The 14,171-nt window shown below is 48.4% G+C and overlaps 1 protein-coding gene across 1 annotated transcript in view; it reads left to right on the top strand.

Annotated features, from left to right (window-relative positions):
* The window catches only part of VSIG10 (V-set and immunoglobulin domain containing 10), a 23,564-nt gene extending 11,874 nt beyond the window's left edge, over positions 1-11,690 (top strand). Inside the window, exons 5-9 of the mRNA XM_025208576.1 lie at positions 4,260-4,553; positions 5,633-5,743; positions 6,294-6,306; positions 7,417-7,577; positions 10,325-11,690. Coding sequence (XP_025064361.1) covers positions 4,260-4,553; positions 5,633-5,743; positions 6,294-6,306; positions 7,417-7,577; positions 10,325-10,395 — 650 coding nt within the window. The 3' untranslated portion in view covers positions 10,396-11,690. The remainder of the gene's footprint in view (positions 1-4,259; positions 4,554-5,632; positions 5,744-6,293; positions 6,307-7,416; positions 7,578-10,324) is intronic.
* Positions 11,691-14,171: the final 2,481 nt, after the last annotated feature.

Here is a 14,171-nt window from a genome sequence, read left to right as displayed (position 1 = left end):
GACCCTCTAGCCAATTCACCACCCACCGGACTGTGTAGTCATCCCAGTCACAGCCTCTTAACTTGTTCACCAGTATGGGGTGGGATACCGTATCGAAGGCCTTCCTGAAGTCTAAGTATACGACATCCACCCCTCCTCCTGTGTCCAGGCGTTTCGTAACCTGGTCATAAAAAGAGACTAGATTAGTCAGGCACGATCTGCTTGCCACGGACCTGTGCTGGTTTCCCCACAGCATAATTTGTCCTGCCGGGCTCTCGCAAATGTGAGCCTTGATAATTTTTTCAAAGACTTTGCCAAGGATGGAGGTGAGACTGACTGGCCTATAGTTGCCCAGGTCCTCCTTCCTCCCCTTCTTGAAAATGGGAACCACATTGGCCCTTTTCCAGTCGTCTGGGACTTGGCCCATGTGCCACGAGCGTTCAAATATTCCCGCCAGTGGCTTTGCAATGATGTCGGCCAGTGCCTTCAGCACCCTCGGATGGAGCTCATCCGGGCCTGCCGACTTAAAGGCATCCAGTTCTTCCAAGTGACTCTGTACCATCTCAGGGTCTACGCATGGAAGCCTGGCACCTTGCTGCTGCCTCTCTACACCCCCAGTGAGAGACTTGTCGCGCCCCTCGCTTAGGAACACTGAGACAAAGAACTCGTTGAGGAGTTCAGCCTTGTCCCCCCTGTCCGTCACCAATTGTTTCTGCCCATTTAGCAGGGGTCCTATTCCTCCCTGGGCCTTCCTTGTACTCCCTGTATATCTAAAAAACAATTTCTTGTTGTCCTTTACTTGGGATGCTATCCTCAGCTCCATGGTAGCTTTGGCTCGTCTAACTGCCTCCCTACAAGCACGAGCAGAGGAGGTATATTCGTCTTTGGTGATCTCTCCCTGTTTCCACTTTTTATGTGCTCCCCTTTTGGCCCTTAGGCTGCCTTGGATTTCTCTGGTCAGCCAGGGAAGCCTCCTGGCCCCTTTCCCTCTTTTACCCCGCCCGGGGCTCGTCTCGCTTTGTGACCGAAGGATCATTTCCTTAAGGCACAGCCACCCTTCTTGGGCTCCCATCACTTCAAAATCTGGGCATAAATGACTGCATGATGCAGTGGAGAATTGGAGCTTATGCCTTAGATCCTTAATTGTGTGCACACATGAATAACGTGCATTGAGGTCAACTATACTGTTCATGTGCATCGAGCTGCTCATGTGCGTAAGTCTTTGTAAGATTAGGGCCTCTGGGCCAAAGACTTGAAAAGTCACTAGCGATTTGGGGCACCTCTGTTTTTGGCTCTTCAACTTAGGGCACCATAAAGAGACCAGATCTTCTGTGGAAGTATGCCCAGCACTTTCTGGGAATTGGGGGCCCCCCTTGAGTGTCTGAATTTGGGCAATCAGCATCAAGTACATGTATGTATAATGGGGACTGTAATGCTTTGAGATAGTCCAGATATTATTGAGGGAAAAGTCTCTCAGATGGCCCTTCTTCCTGCCAAAAATTATCGGCCCTCTTATTTTCAGCCAAGTAGTCTAATTTGGGAATAACAATTCTCTATCATTGACTCGAATGTCAAAAGAAAATTAAAACCATGTAAATACAGCTCAAACCACTTAATGTTTAAATTGAAGATTGCCTTTGCAGCTTTGCTTTTTGAAGAAGGTTGTTTTAAATGTTTAATACACAAAATCTTTAAGTGTGTTCTCTTTTCCTAAGTGCTGGCTTCTTGGTTTTGTATTTGTATTTCTGTGCCTTTGAATGCCGACAGAAGTATTTAGAATTTCACGTAAAACTACCCTAAAATAGCATTACTTACATTGCAAAGTCAAGCACTTGAAAAGTAGTAGGTGCCAGACTCAAAGTTGCCTGTGTCATCTTAACTCATCCCCTTGTCCACGTGCATTATAATACAGTCTTTAATTACATGGTTATTTTTTTCCACGAGTCCCTTGCCTCTTCTACTAATGATCAACGGTTTGACATTTTGTCTTCTAATACCAAACCATTCAATATACAGGTCTACTGCTTATTTAACACATACAAATCAAACCCTTCTTGGAACACAGTTTCCTGACAGGCTTTTCTAAGGTTGTGTTCACTGCAATCTGACTGCTTCACAAATATGAATGGATTTATCATCTCAATCATGTGTGTAGTGAGGAGTATGTATTTTTTATTCCCGGTTTTACAGATGGTGAACTGAGGCTTGGTGAAATAAAGTTCAGAACTATTTTGGTTGCCTGATTTTAGGTTCTTAAGACCTAATTTTCTAGATTTAGCATTCTAAGGAATTTCATAGGCTCAGAGCCAGAGACTGCCATTGATCTCCATTACAGCATGACATGCTCAGCACTTCTGCAAATCCGATCCAAGGGCACCCAGAAAAATAAGGAGCATGTTAGATAATGACAACTTGCGAAAGGTTTGGGTTGCATAACTTGCCCGGCATCACAGAGAAATTCTATGGCAGAGGCAGGGACAAAATCCAGTTCTTCAGGGCAGCACGTGACTGTGGCAAATGCAGTCCTAGGACGTACCTGGTGGTATATTTCAGCAGAGATAGGGAAGTATTGATGGCATTGTGCAAGGCCTAAGAACACCTCATGTGGAATACAGTGTAGAATTCTAGTGACTTGCATTCAAAATAATTATTAATAATTAATTCAATAAATTAAAACTGCATCAGGTGCAGAGAAGGGTTACTAGGATAATGAGGAGGACCTTGTGGCACTCTTTAGATGCAGACAGTAAACTTTAGGGTGAAAGAAATGCTATTTAAGTCAAGGGACAGTGCTGGCACAAAAAATAAGCTGGTTGCAGATAAACTGAAGATGGAAATCAGAAGAAGGTTTCTAAGCATTGAAATGGTGAGGTTCTGGAGCAGCCTTCCAAAAAGAAGTGGGGACAAGAGCCTAGATAATTTTAAACTGGAGCTCGAGGACCTACGAGTCCATACTTGTTCTTTGTTGCAAGCTGTCTTTACCTAGAGATTATCCTGTCTTCTCTTGTACACTTATGCCCCGTTTATTCTGTGACTTCTTGGAAACAATAGCCTCCTTCACTGTGCAATTGTGGTTCTTCTCTACAGCAAATCGGTCTTGGGAGGGAAGTGGTGGTGAGAAATAACTTGTAACTATATAAGAAAAGACTTTGTCACAAGACAAACCCACAAAAGGACTACACTGAGGTCACTCGGACAGTTAATTCTGTCATTTTCTTTTCTTCGAGCACTTGACTTTGCAATCATAGAAATTATTATTTATTTGTGTGGAATTTGCTTATGTAGAAAAACTATTGCATAAGCCTCTGCCACGTGAAGTAATGGAAGGGCTGATTACAGTAGTAGGTTGTTATCTTCTATATGGAACAGCATGAGAAGGGGTTTAGATGCTTTGCCAGTGAATTTCACAGGCAGTTACTGACCGCAGAGGAATGGTAAGATTCGGGATTTTAGATTCTATTCCAAGATCAGGGGAGTGGAGGGTACAATGTGCACTCCAGTAGGCACAGACTGTTCTGTGCATTTTCCCCAAACTTGAACTTGTTTGCTCTGTCAACTCTAACTTGTCTCTTTGTAGCCCCTTGGCCCATCTTGCCAGTCTCCATCTCTTTTCTTTAGGCTCCTCATATCAGTCCGAGTCTCCTTGCCCAGCCAACCTTGATTAACATCACTGAACTCCTTGTTTGATCTCTTGCAGATGGGGAAGTTGAGGGAGGTGGAGGAGAGGTGATTTGCCCTGGTATCTCAGCAGGCCATTAGCTGAATCGGGTACAGGATGCAGGTGTCCTGGGTTCCCCAGGGCAGTGCCCTATCCACTAGCCAACACTGCCTTGCAAAGCAATCCCAGTAGAATATTATGTTTTACAGGGGGCTAGATTAGATGCATTGAGATTAAGACCCTGGTTCTGCAAAGCACATACATAATCTCAAAGTTATATACTTTGTAGAATCAGGACCTTAGAATTGCCTCATCTCATCTAGTCTTCTGTAAAATAAGGGCCACACGTGGGTAGAGTCAAAGGGAGTCACTGGAAATTGAATCCAGGAGTCATGAATACCAGTCCCAAGCCTTGGTTACAAGCCCATCCACCTCTTACATGATGTATGTGAATTTGGTGGTTGTTGCCAGTCTCTTGTGGATTCAGTGATTTCTTTCTCTCTCATACATGGGTACCTCACATGGGGCTCTGTGTGTTTATGTGTATGTGTGTGCTTGTATGTGCGCACCTGGAAGTTGCCATCAAACTCCTCCTTGCTTGTGCTCCTTTCTCACCATGCAGCAATCCCTTCATTGGAGGCAGAGCCCCTGAAGACGTGCTTTGTGGGAGGTAATGTGACCCTCACATGCCGAGTGACAGAGAGCAACCCTCCAGCAAAAATCACTTGGCTCCGGAGCAGTGGCCATTCAGAAGCAGAGATCCAGCCTGGCAAGAGACATCACATCATGCAGGAGGGCAGCGTTTCCAGTCTCACCATCCAGAACTGCTCCCACAGTGATGATGAAGGCTATTACCTCTGCAAGGCACAAAACCCTGTGGGGCTGAGGGAAGTGTATGTCTGCCTCACTGTAAAGAGTGAGTTCTGGACGCTGAGCAGTGTGTTGTCTGGGGGAGCTGAATGGGATGAGAGGAGGAGGAGGAGGGGGGCACACCCAAACCAGAAGCAATGAGGACAATTCTGCTGTACCAACTTGCACTCATCTTCTAGTGTCCAGAGAAACTGCTGTCTCCCCCCTTGCTAATTGGACCCAGAATCCTAGTCAGGGTCACATCACTGCCTCCTTTTTAATTTGTACTCACTCTTGGGCACTCCCTGGTTACTCCTGCATGTTGGAACATTTCCAACTGCATGGGGACAAGGGGCATTGCCTGACCAAGTGGTGATCTTGAGGAATGGGTCCTGCTATTTCCAAAGGTAGCAACTAGCACAGCACTAAAGCCTCATAGGTCTCTCCATCTCTTCCTACTGTCCCATAAGGTCTGTATGGGGCAGGGAAAAGCCCATTTTGGATGGATTGAAACACTGGTTGAGCTGTGTGTCTTCCCTCGAAGGGATAGATCAGTCTGAGTGTGAAATAGGTAGGAGTTCTGCACAAATTGCCTTTTTTGTTCTCTGAAACAAACTCTTTAGTGATGGCTTTGGTCTGAAGGATGTAAACCCTGGCTCAGGGGAGCTCCACAAGCCTGATGCACCAGGATCAGGGAGCTGAGAGGTTTAGACACCTGGGGGAGGAGCCAATGTTATACAGCCCTGAGATGGGGGTGCAGCAAGCACTGGTATAGTGAGTAGACAGCAGGAGGTGAAGGGAAAAGGAGCAGCTGGGAATGCCCAGGCAGTTCTGTCACATGCACAACCCCTGTCATAGCCTCGCTGAGGGAAGCTGTGTATACATTTAATGCAATGGCTAGCTAGATGACTGGACAGCCTTTTTGTGAGGTCTGAAGCATGTAGTATTGAACACAGGTGGTCACACCACGGTGAGGAGCAGTTACAAGTAGTATTCATCTGAACAAAGTGCCCCTCCTGTCAAACAGGCTGTCCTGGTTACAGGTTAGTAGTTAGCATTGATTTGCCATTGTGACTGAGTAGGTCACCTCTGTCTAGAAAGTGCCAACCCCCAGGCTCACCAAGTTACTGCCTCTTTTTCTCACAGAGCCAGTGAATATAGTTGGAGTGGTGGGAATGATCGTGGTCCTCTTACTGCTGGGAATTCTGGTCATCTCGGGAATTATTTTGTACTACAATCCGCTCCTGTGTCTGAAAGGTAAGAGCAGCCATCACCTCTGACTCGAGCTCCTCCTTCTCTGAGGCACATGGGTTAGAGCTCTGCCTCTTCATACCTCACCTGAGAGTGTCCTTCAGTGGCCCCCCGCCATCACCTACCCAGCCAGAGATTGATAGGTGCCCCTTCTCTCGTTCCTTATGGAGTGCTGTCAGCTTAAGGGGAGTAAGCACTGAGAGCACAGGATGCCTGCAGAGCTGGCCGCCTGCAGACTATGCAAATGTCTCCCCACAGATAGAGACTGTATCCTGTGCTAAAGCTCCCTTGCCTTGCCCTGCAAAACCATATCTGACATGCTTGAATCTTGGCAGACCACAGTTGCCTTTTCTCACCTTCAGTGGTATACTGCTACATCCCAGCACACTCATGGGCCATGCTGGGTACCTGGGACAGTCCTAGTGCTGTATAGACTGTACCAACAAAGGCAGATAATGACAGGACTGTAAAAGTGATTTTGTTTTATCTGAGAGAACTCTGTTTATGAAGGTATCTGAAATCTTCTTTTTCTTCTCCCTCTTCTTTGTGCATTTAGGCAGTGTGTTCAGGTGAGTGCCATCCTTCCCAGACTCTCTTCTGCGGATATCCAACTCCTCATCATCGTCATTATCATCATCACTGAGCTTTGTAATGATAAATTTATAGCTTTATGTGTATGTGTGTATATGTATGTGTGCATAATATCTATCTATCTGTCAGCAAGCGTTGTATTGATAACTTAGGGGAGATGCTCTCCAAGGTAGGAGTTGTCTTTAGCAAACATATACTTGCAGGTGGGTGGTGTGGTGATGAAGCCACATTCTGCAGAAGTGTCATTGGGGTCTTAGAACCAAAGATCGGTACCACAGACCTCAACCACTTGCGTTATAGGAGAATCTCTGTTACCTGTTGGCAGTAGCAGGGCTTCTATCCTCTGCAAAGCTACCACTAGGGAGCATAGTTACACACATTTTAGTGGCCTTAATTCAGTTGAATTTAACTTAATCTGGAGGTGGAACAGGTTTACACTAGAAGCTACACCACAGCAGGGCACAGTTATTGCAGTGTAAGTATGGCACCTGGTATTTCCCCATGTAGACAAGCCCTTCTGCTTGAATATTTAATTAGTAAGTAAAAGCAGAAGCATCAACCCATTGATTTGCAATTTGGCTTAACAGGTGACTTAAATTGTGAACAACCCTGAAAGGAAGGCTGCTCATGGTGTTGGGTGCATATATGGTTCTAAAATGCAACAGCCTTTTCTCCATCTCTTTCCTTTTCTTTTGAGTCCTGTTCCTAGGCCCATTGTTTTGTAGCTTTGAACAAGTCCCTTTACTTTTGTTTGCATCCATTTCCCCACCTGTGTAGTGGGAGAAAAAAAACTGTTTACAGGATTATACAATTTAATTTATTCATGTTTTAAAAGTTCTTGGAGGACTAGGCAGGTCTGCATGATATCAGCATTGGTGCCAACATGTCCTGAGGGCAAGGGACTGATCTGAAAAAATGAGCGATATCGTTGTGGCATTGTGGAGGAGATGAAGGTCCAGTTGTTCTGTCACTCCCCCTGGGAGAATGGAGAGAGAGAGAGAGGAGGAAGTGGGGCCTGCAGGGAAGGGGAAAATGCAGATAAGGCTATTGGTATTCTTAGTCACTTTCATTTGTCTTTCTGCCCATAGGAATCAAGACTCAAGTGATGTCTTAGTGCTGGTGGACTCTGAGGCAGAAGACAAGGAGGAAGAGGAAGAAGAGGCAACCAGTGACTCCACTGTGCATCAGGTGACAGCCCTGGTGAATGGGAATGGCCTACAGATGGGTAATGGCTACCACATCACTGAGGGTAAGCTTCGGCTTTAGAAATAGTGTCACACTGTGAAAGAGGCTGCCCTGCCTGTGTGCTGCGCAGAATCTGTATAGGTGGGAAAAGCCAGAATTTTCCCCACTTCCTTGTTGACCTTTTGGTATGAAAAAGCAGCTGCTGGGACAGAAAGGAACAGTAACAGACTGTTACTTACCTTACTTCACCACCTCTTCCTGCACATGATCAGACACTTGTGGGAGTTAGACGATAGGCCTGTGTAAATAGGGAAGTATTCAATTCGGTTGGATTTGGCCAATTCATAGATGCTAGGGTTGATCAGACGACCCCAGCCAGATGCCTATCCAGCCTTCTCTTAAAGACCCCCAAGGTAGGGGAGAGCACCACCTCCCTTGGAAGCCCACTCCAAATTCTGGCCACCCTTACCGTGAAGAAGTTCTTCCTGATGTCCAGCCTAAATCTCCTCTGTCAGTTTGTGACCATTGTTCCTTGTTACTCCAAGAGGTGCCCTGGTGAACAGAGCATCTCCGGTTCCTTGTTGCCCCCCTCCAACGAATTTGTAAGCGGCCACAAGATCACTTCTCAGCCTTCTCTTGCGGAGGCTGAAGTGATCCAGTTCCCTTAGTCTCTCCTCAGAGGGCTTGGTCTGCAAACCCTTAACCATACGAGTGGCCCTCCTCTGGACCCTCTCAAAGCTATCCACATCCTTCTTAAAGTAAGGTGCCCAAAACTGGATGCAGTACTCCAACTGCGGCCTGACCAATGCCGCATGAAGGGGAAGTATCTCCTCCTTGGATCTATTTGTCGTGCATCTGCTGATGCATGATAAAATGCAGTTAGCTTTGCTGATAATTTTGTCACACTGACGACTCATGTTCAGCTTGGGAGTCCACTATGACTCTGAGATCCCTTTCCATTTCTGTGCTGCTGAGACGGTCATTCCCCAGCCAGTAGGTGTGCTGGATATTTTTATGTCCTAGGTACAGCACTGCACTTGTCCTTGTTGAACTGCATCCTATTGTGTTCTGCCCGCTTTTCCAACCACTGTCAGAGGACAGTGATTTGATTCGATTAGTTACCGCTATATCTGAGGTGTACATCAGGGGCTCGGTGAACAACTGTTCACCAGGGTGCCCTGGGGGAAACTAGAAACAACAGCCACAAACTCCTGGAAGATAGTTTCAGGGTGAACATTTGGAAAAACTTCTTTATAACTAGGATGTCTAGGCTATGGAACAAGCTCCCCACAGAGGTGGTGAAATCATCTACCCTAGAGGTCTTCAAGAGAAGACTGGACAGTTACCTGGCTGGGGTCATCTGACCCTAGATGTCTTTCCTGCTCATGCAGGGGGCTGGACCTGATGATTCTTCGGGGTCCCTTCCAGCCCCTATGATTCTATGATTTGGAGATTTGGATTGCTTTCCTGAATCGATTTGGCTGAATCAACTCGATTCTGAAGAGAGCTGGGGCTGAGCGGTGCTGGGATCTGGCTGACACATGGAGCTATCCCAGCTCCCAGACAGTGCACGGTGCCGTCGAGTCACGCTGCACCCATGCCACAGGGCAGCTGCCACGTGGGTGCAAGGCAGGGGGAAGGAGGAGGGGGCTATCCCCACGGCCCCCCACTGCCCCATGCTGTGCAGGGGGGCTCTGCCACGAGCCCTCAGAGTACCTGACTGCCACTGCTGCAGCCAGTGAGTGTGGCGCTTTTTTTTTTTTAATTGCCAGGAGGCTGGGCCAGCAGGGGATGAGATGGGGCCAGGCAGGGCAGCCATGGGAGCTTCTCCGAAGGGTCCTATGGCTGTGCCTGCCTCTGCCCTGGCAGGGGGAGCTGCAGGGGCTATACCCTACTGCCACTTGCCCAGCTGGCATGAGGGGGAGAGGGCATGATGCAGGCGCGGCTCGCTCCAGGCAGCAGCAGGGCATAGCCCCTGCTCCCAGTGCTACCACTTCTGCATCAGCGCCGGGAGTGGGGGTTCTGCCCTGCTATTGCTTGCCAGCTGGCGCGAAGGGATACAGGATGCGGGCACAGCAGCTCTGGGAGCAGGGGCTATGCCCTGCTGCCGCTTGCTCCCTTCTGCCTGGAACGAGCCGCACCCACATCCCACGCTCCCCACCTCCCTCCCCAAGTAACGCCCCCTGCCCCCTCCACCCCCTCTGGGCAGTTTGTCCCAGCCCCAATCCCTCCCCCATGACCCTTCCCTCCCCCAACCCCAACAGACTTACCAGCTGGAGTCTATGGCTAAATCTCTGAAGTGGCTGAATCTTTTCCGAAGCTTTTCCAAATTAATTTGGATGCTTTGAATCGATTCAGAGTTTTTAATTGGTCTCCCAATTCAATTCAGATTCAGAGATTTGGTCCCGAAATTGGGCCAAATCTCCTCCGAATCAAATCAGCTACCAAAGCTTTGTACAGCCTTATTAGACAACAGTTCTTCCCATTGAAGCAATGTTGGGAGATCTCAGTCAGCCCCAGGATCACATTGCGCTTGGTGCTGTGCATACTCAAGCATGTGCGTGTGCACATGTGCACACACTGGCAGTCCCTGCCCTCAGAAATTTACAGTCAAAATGGAGAGAATGAACAAATGGTGAGAGGAAAGCAGTGTAACATGGCTGCTGCCTGCACATGGCTCTCTTGATTTTTCTTTGCCTCCTAGACAGTAAGACTGGTGAGCTGCAAGAGGCCCCTGCAGTTCACCAGCCTTAGACAAGGGAAGCCCTGGTGCTGACATGCTAGGATCTCTTGATATGTGGTTTCTTTTAGGTGACAGTGATGAGCAGCACAGCAAGATCTCATCAGAGGAAACAGAGCATGAAGAGAGGCCGATTACATAGAGGTGTATTCTCTCTTTACTTCGGAAATGCATGGAAATCTGGGTGGAGGTTAAACTTCAAGCGCATCATTTACCCACAGCTTCACTAAGGCTGTTAAAATCCTGCAGTAGGACTGGTCAGTCACACAGTTCCAGCTGTTAGTTCCTTCCTTCCCTGATTTCCATTTTTCTGTTTGTTAATTCCTTCTCCATACCCTCAACATCTCTGAGCCTGCCACTGACTTGTTTGGGATGCACCTGAAAAATAATGGTAGCTCAGCTCTCCTCAGAGCATAGAGAAGGCAAAGACAATGCCAGGAATATGCTCCTATGGACCAGAAGAAGCAAATTCTGTGGAAAGGATCCCTTCATCACTGTTAGGATGTGCCTTGGTCTGTTTTTTATGGTAGAGTTAAATCAGTGGAAGGGAATGTCAGGATGTTTTAGATACTGCACGGCCAGAGAAGCTGAATTTCCCCAGGTCTGTATGAAATGAATGATCTTTTGCACTGGAAAAGCTAGAGGGAAGTCACTGAGCATTGCACATGGTTTTGATGCAGAGATCTGACCCAGTTCTAAAATGGTGGTTCCCAAGCATTTTGGGACAAAGGACTGGTATTGGCCTTTAACATTTTCTTTTGTGGCCTCAGATCACAGTTTGGGAACTACCATGCTAGATTCACTGTCTAAGCCATTGACTAGTCCCACTGTGAGCTCTGGCTGGAGGAGGAGGAAGGACATGCCAGTCACTACACATTTTTCCCTTTGTGTTTTTTCTGATCAGGAAGGACAGATGTGTTTGTAGTTAAGATTGTAAATATGAGTTCTGTTTCTTCATCTGTCACAGACTTCCAGGTGAAGAAAGTCAGAGAGTGGTCTCTAATTATAGATGCATCAGTCTGGGGGCTCCCACCTTCAGATGAATCTCAGGAGATGCAACAGCCCTGTCCTGCCTTGCCCATATACTGCACCCCCTTCAGCACCCCTACTGCCCTGGGAAGCTATGGGCTCAAGACAGCTTGTGCCTATCTCAGATTCACCCCAGAGTGAAGACTGGTGTGAGATATGCTGGCCTACATTATAGATGGCTCTGCTGGGTCTATAGCTCTGCCTTGCACAATTATTGCACAATTAAAGCATCCTCCATCCTGTGAAAACCAAATGAATGCTGCCTTCACCACAGGTACAAAGAGCCACAGAGAAGCAGATTTATCTCTGTATATTTTTTTCCTTAAACATATTGCTGAGGTTTGTGTGGATATGATTTTTGTTTATAGAATAAATTTATTTTTCAGACAAATAAAACCTCTGTTTGCTGTGCATTCCCAACTCTAGAGAGGGGTAGGGGAGAGACAAATGTGTTGAGAGAGGTGAATACCTACCAGTGACTTGTTCAGGAAATGGTAGTGTTGCCCAGTGTATTTGTGGGACAATACTGGGACCAAGTAACTTCCTCAAACAGAAGTAAAGGGTTAATTTGTCCAGTTTAGTTAAGCCCATGCAAATCTCTACATGGCTGTTTATTTAGGGCATGGCTCATTTTAGCTGCATTTACTTCTTTCACTGATGCAAACCATTTCAAAATGGATGGGTGAGACTGGCCTCTCAGGGGTCTGCATTGGTTTAGCTCTGACACCCAACCCTCCGGCCCCACAGGCTGGCCGAGTGGCACAGGATCATTCCATGAGCCACATCCTGCACAGGTCCTGTGCTTGGTGTTGGTCCTTTCATGTCATCCGGCATGCCAGCCCGACCCCATATGCCCAGATCTGGTTGTGTGCCACTATGGTCTGGTACTTGGGGCCATGTTATCCAGCTCACAAGGTTCTCCATGGGTCCAGAAATTTGGTAGTGGGAGCAGCAATTACTGTTATAACTCCCCTGCCACAACATTTCCAGACCCTTAGGAAGCCTGTGAACCGGATGACTCTGTTCCATGGGCTGAGGGTTGAGCTTCTCTGGTTTTGCTGCAAGTGTCTGTGCAGATAAGGGCCAAACCTGCATGCAGGTACCACAATGAGTTGTCCTCTTCCCCTCTCTTATTTTCCCTGCCCACTGTTTTTGACAGGACATGGCAGCCCTTTTCTCCATGCCACTAACGGGCTCTGTGCTGGTCAGCAGAGAGAGCTAGAGAGTTGTAGTGGGCGTTTCCCTTCCAGACAGCGCTCTGACTCTGCTGACCTGAGGAGTGAGGAATCCTCCAGCAAGAGCTATTATTCTCTGGGGTCTCCTTTAGCACAGTTGAGTTGCAAATTCCTGCATCCTTGCTGTTTCCAGGGCCCACTGGGCTGCAGAGTGAAAGCCCCTTGCTTAGAGGCAGCCCATGCTGTGCCCAGCATGCCAGAGAAAGCAGCTGGCTTGTAGCCTGGATCTCCAACTTTGATTAGTGCTACCTGTTTGGCAATAGTCTTTCAGTTAAATCACATTTTCTTTTTGATCTTTATCAAGGCCAAATCAGTTCCAAATTTTGTTGGACAAAGCCCGGTAGTCAAGTGCCAAAATTTGACCGAGCAGAACCCAATCATCAGGTCTGTGTGGCTCTCCCACCGGGCAAGTATCATCCTTCCCAGTCAGTCCCATTGGTGTGGGGCTTCGGATAGTTCCCAAATCCAGGCAGGCATCCTACATACAAGCCTGGAGGCCTAGGGGCTCGGATGCCCCCAATCTCGCTTGATCTTAGCCAAAAGGCTGAGGTGGTCTTTCAGGTAAATCACATGCACTGGATCTGGCTCCTTCTGATTCAGGCTCTGTTTGCTCTTGCCTGCCAACTGGTTCCTGAGGCAGTTTCCCTCTATCTTATTATCCCATCTCATAAAGCCTAATCCCACGCCTGTTGGCTTCTATTTTGCCAAAGCACCAGGGAAACTGGACGAGCAGCGGCCTCTGTTACTCAACGTTACCAGGACATGCTTGAGGAGTGTTGGTTGTAGCTGTGCCGGTCTAAGGCAGGGGCAGGCAGTTATTTCGGGCAGAGGGCCACTTACCGAGCTTTGGCAAGCCATCGAGGGCTGCATGACAGGCAGGCGGGGGCAGATAAATATTAATTTTCTAAATTTTTTAGGGGCCCCGCGGGCCACATCCGGCCTGCAGGCCGCATTTTGCCCACCCCTGGTCTGAGGGCGTCAGATTTGGGTAAATCCAACATCTTTTATTAGACCAACTCAAATAGTTGGAAAAGTTCTTCTTTGCAAGCTTTCAGGCAGAAACACCCTTGGTCAGGCAGAGGACGCGCTTGGGAGCCCAGGGGTCGGCGGTGAAGATGCAAGTCCTTAGTGCCCACTCTGCCGGCTAAGGCGCTGGTAACGGAGAGCCGCTCTCATCCCAGCGCTGCTCTGTGTTTTCCATTCGCTCATCCATCGCCTGTGTCACCCGATGCCCAGCTGAGGCCGCAGGTCAGGTTCCCCTCGGCAGCGACACAAGTAAAACGTTGCTGCAGCGAGGACGGGCCGAGAAGGCGGCTCCTTCTCGCAGTGTTCAAGTTGCCGCAGGGCCCGAGCAGCCTAGACAGGGTTACGCGGGTGTGCCTAGCCTGGGCGGGGATGCGCACGTGGGGTTCAAAACCAGTATGGTTACCCTACTACCACCCAGCATGGAAGTAGTTTCAGGTCAAAAGGTGGCTTAAAGCTTAGCCCAGATCTGCCCTGAACATGGCTGCTGGCATCTCTCTCAGGCAGAGGTGCGATGACTGACCTGCTTTGCGCCTGGCAGCGGCGCGGGCTCAAGCGGGGACGGACGCGCTCCCGACCGCCCCAGGGGGTGCAGCGCCGCGCACAGCACAGTCCGCCCCGCCCCGCCCCG

This window comes from Alligator sinensis, unplaced genomic scaffold (assembly GCF_000455745.1).
Source record: "Alligator sinensis unplaced genomic scaffold, ASM45574v1 scaffold692_1, whole genome shotgun sequence".
Lineage (NCBI taxonomy): Eukaryota > Metazoa > Chordata > Crocodylia > Alligatoridae > Alligator > Alligator sinensis.
This window is presented reverse-complemented; position numbering and strand designations above follow the sequence as displayed.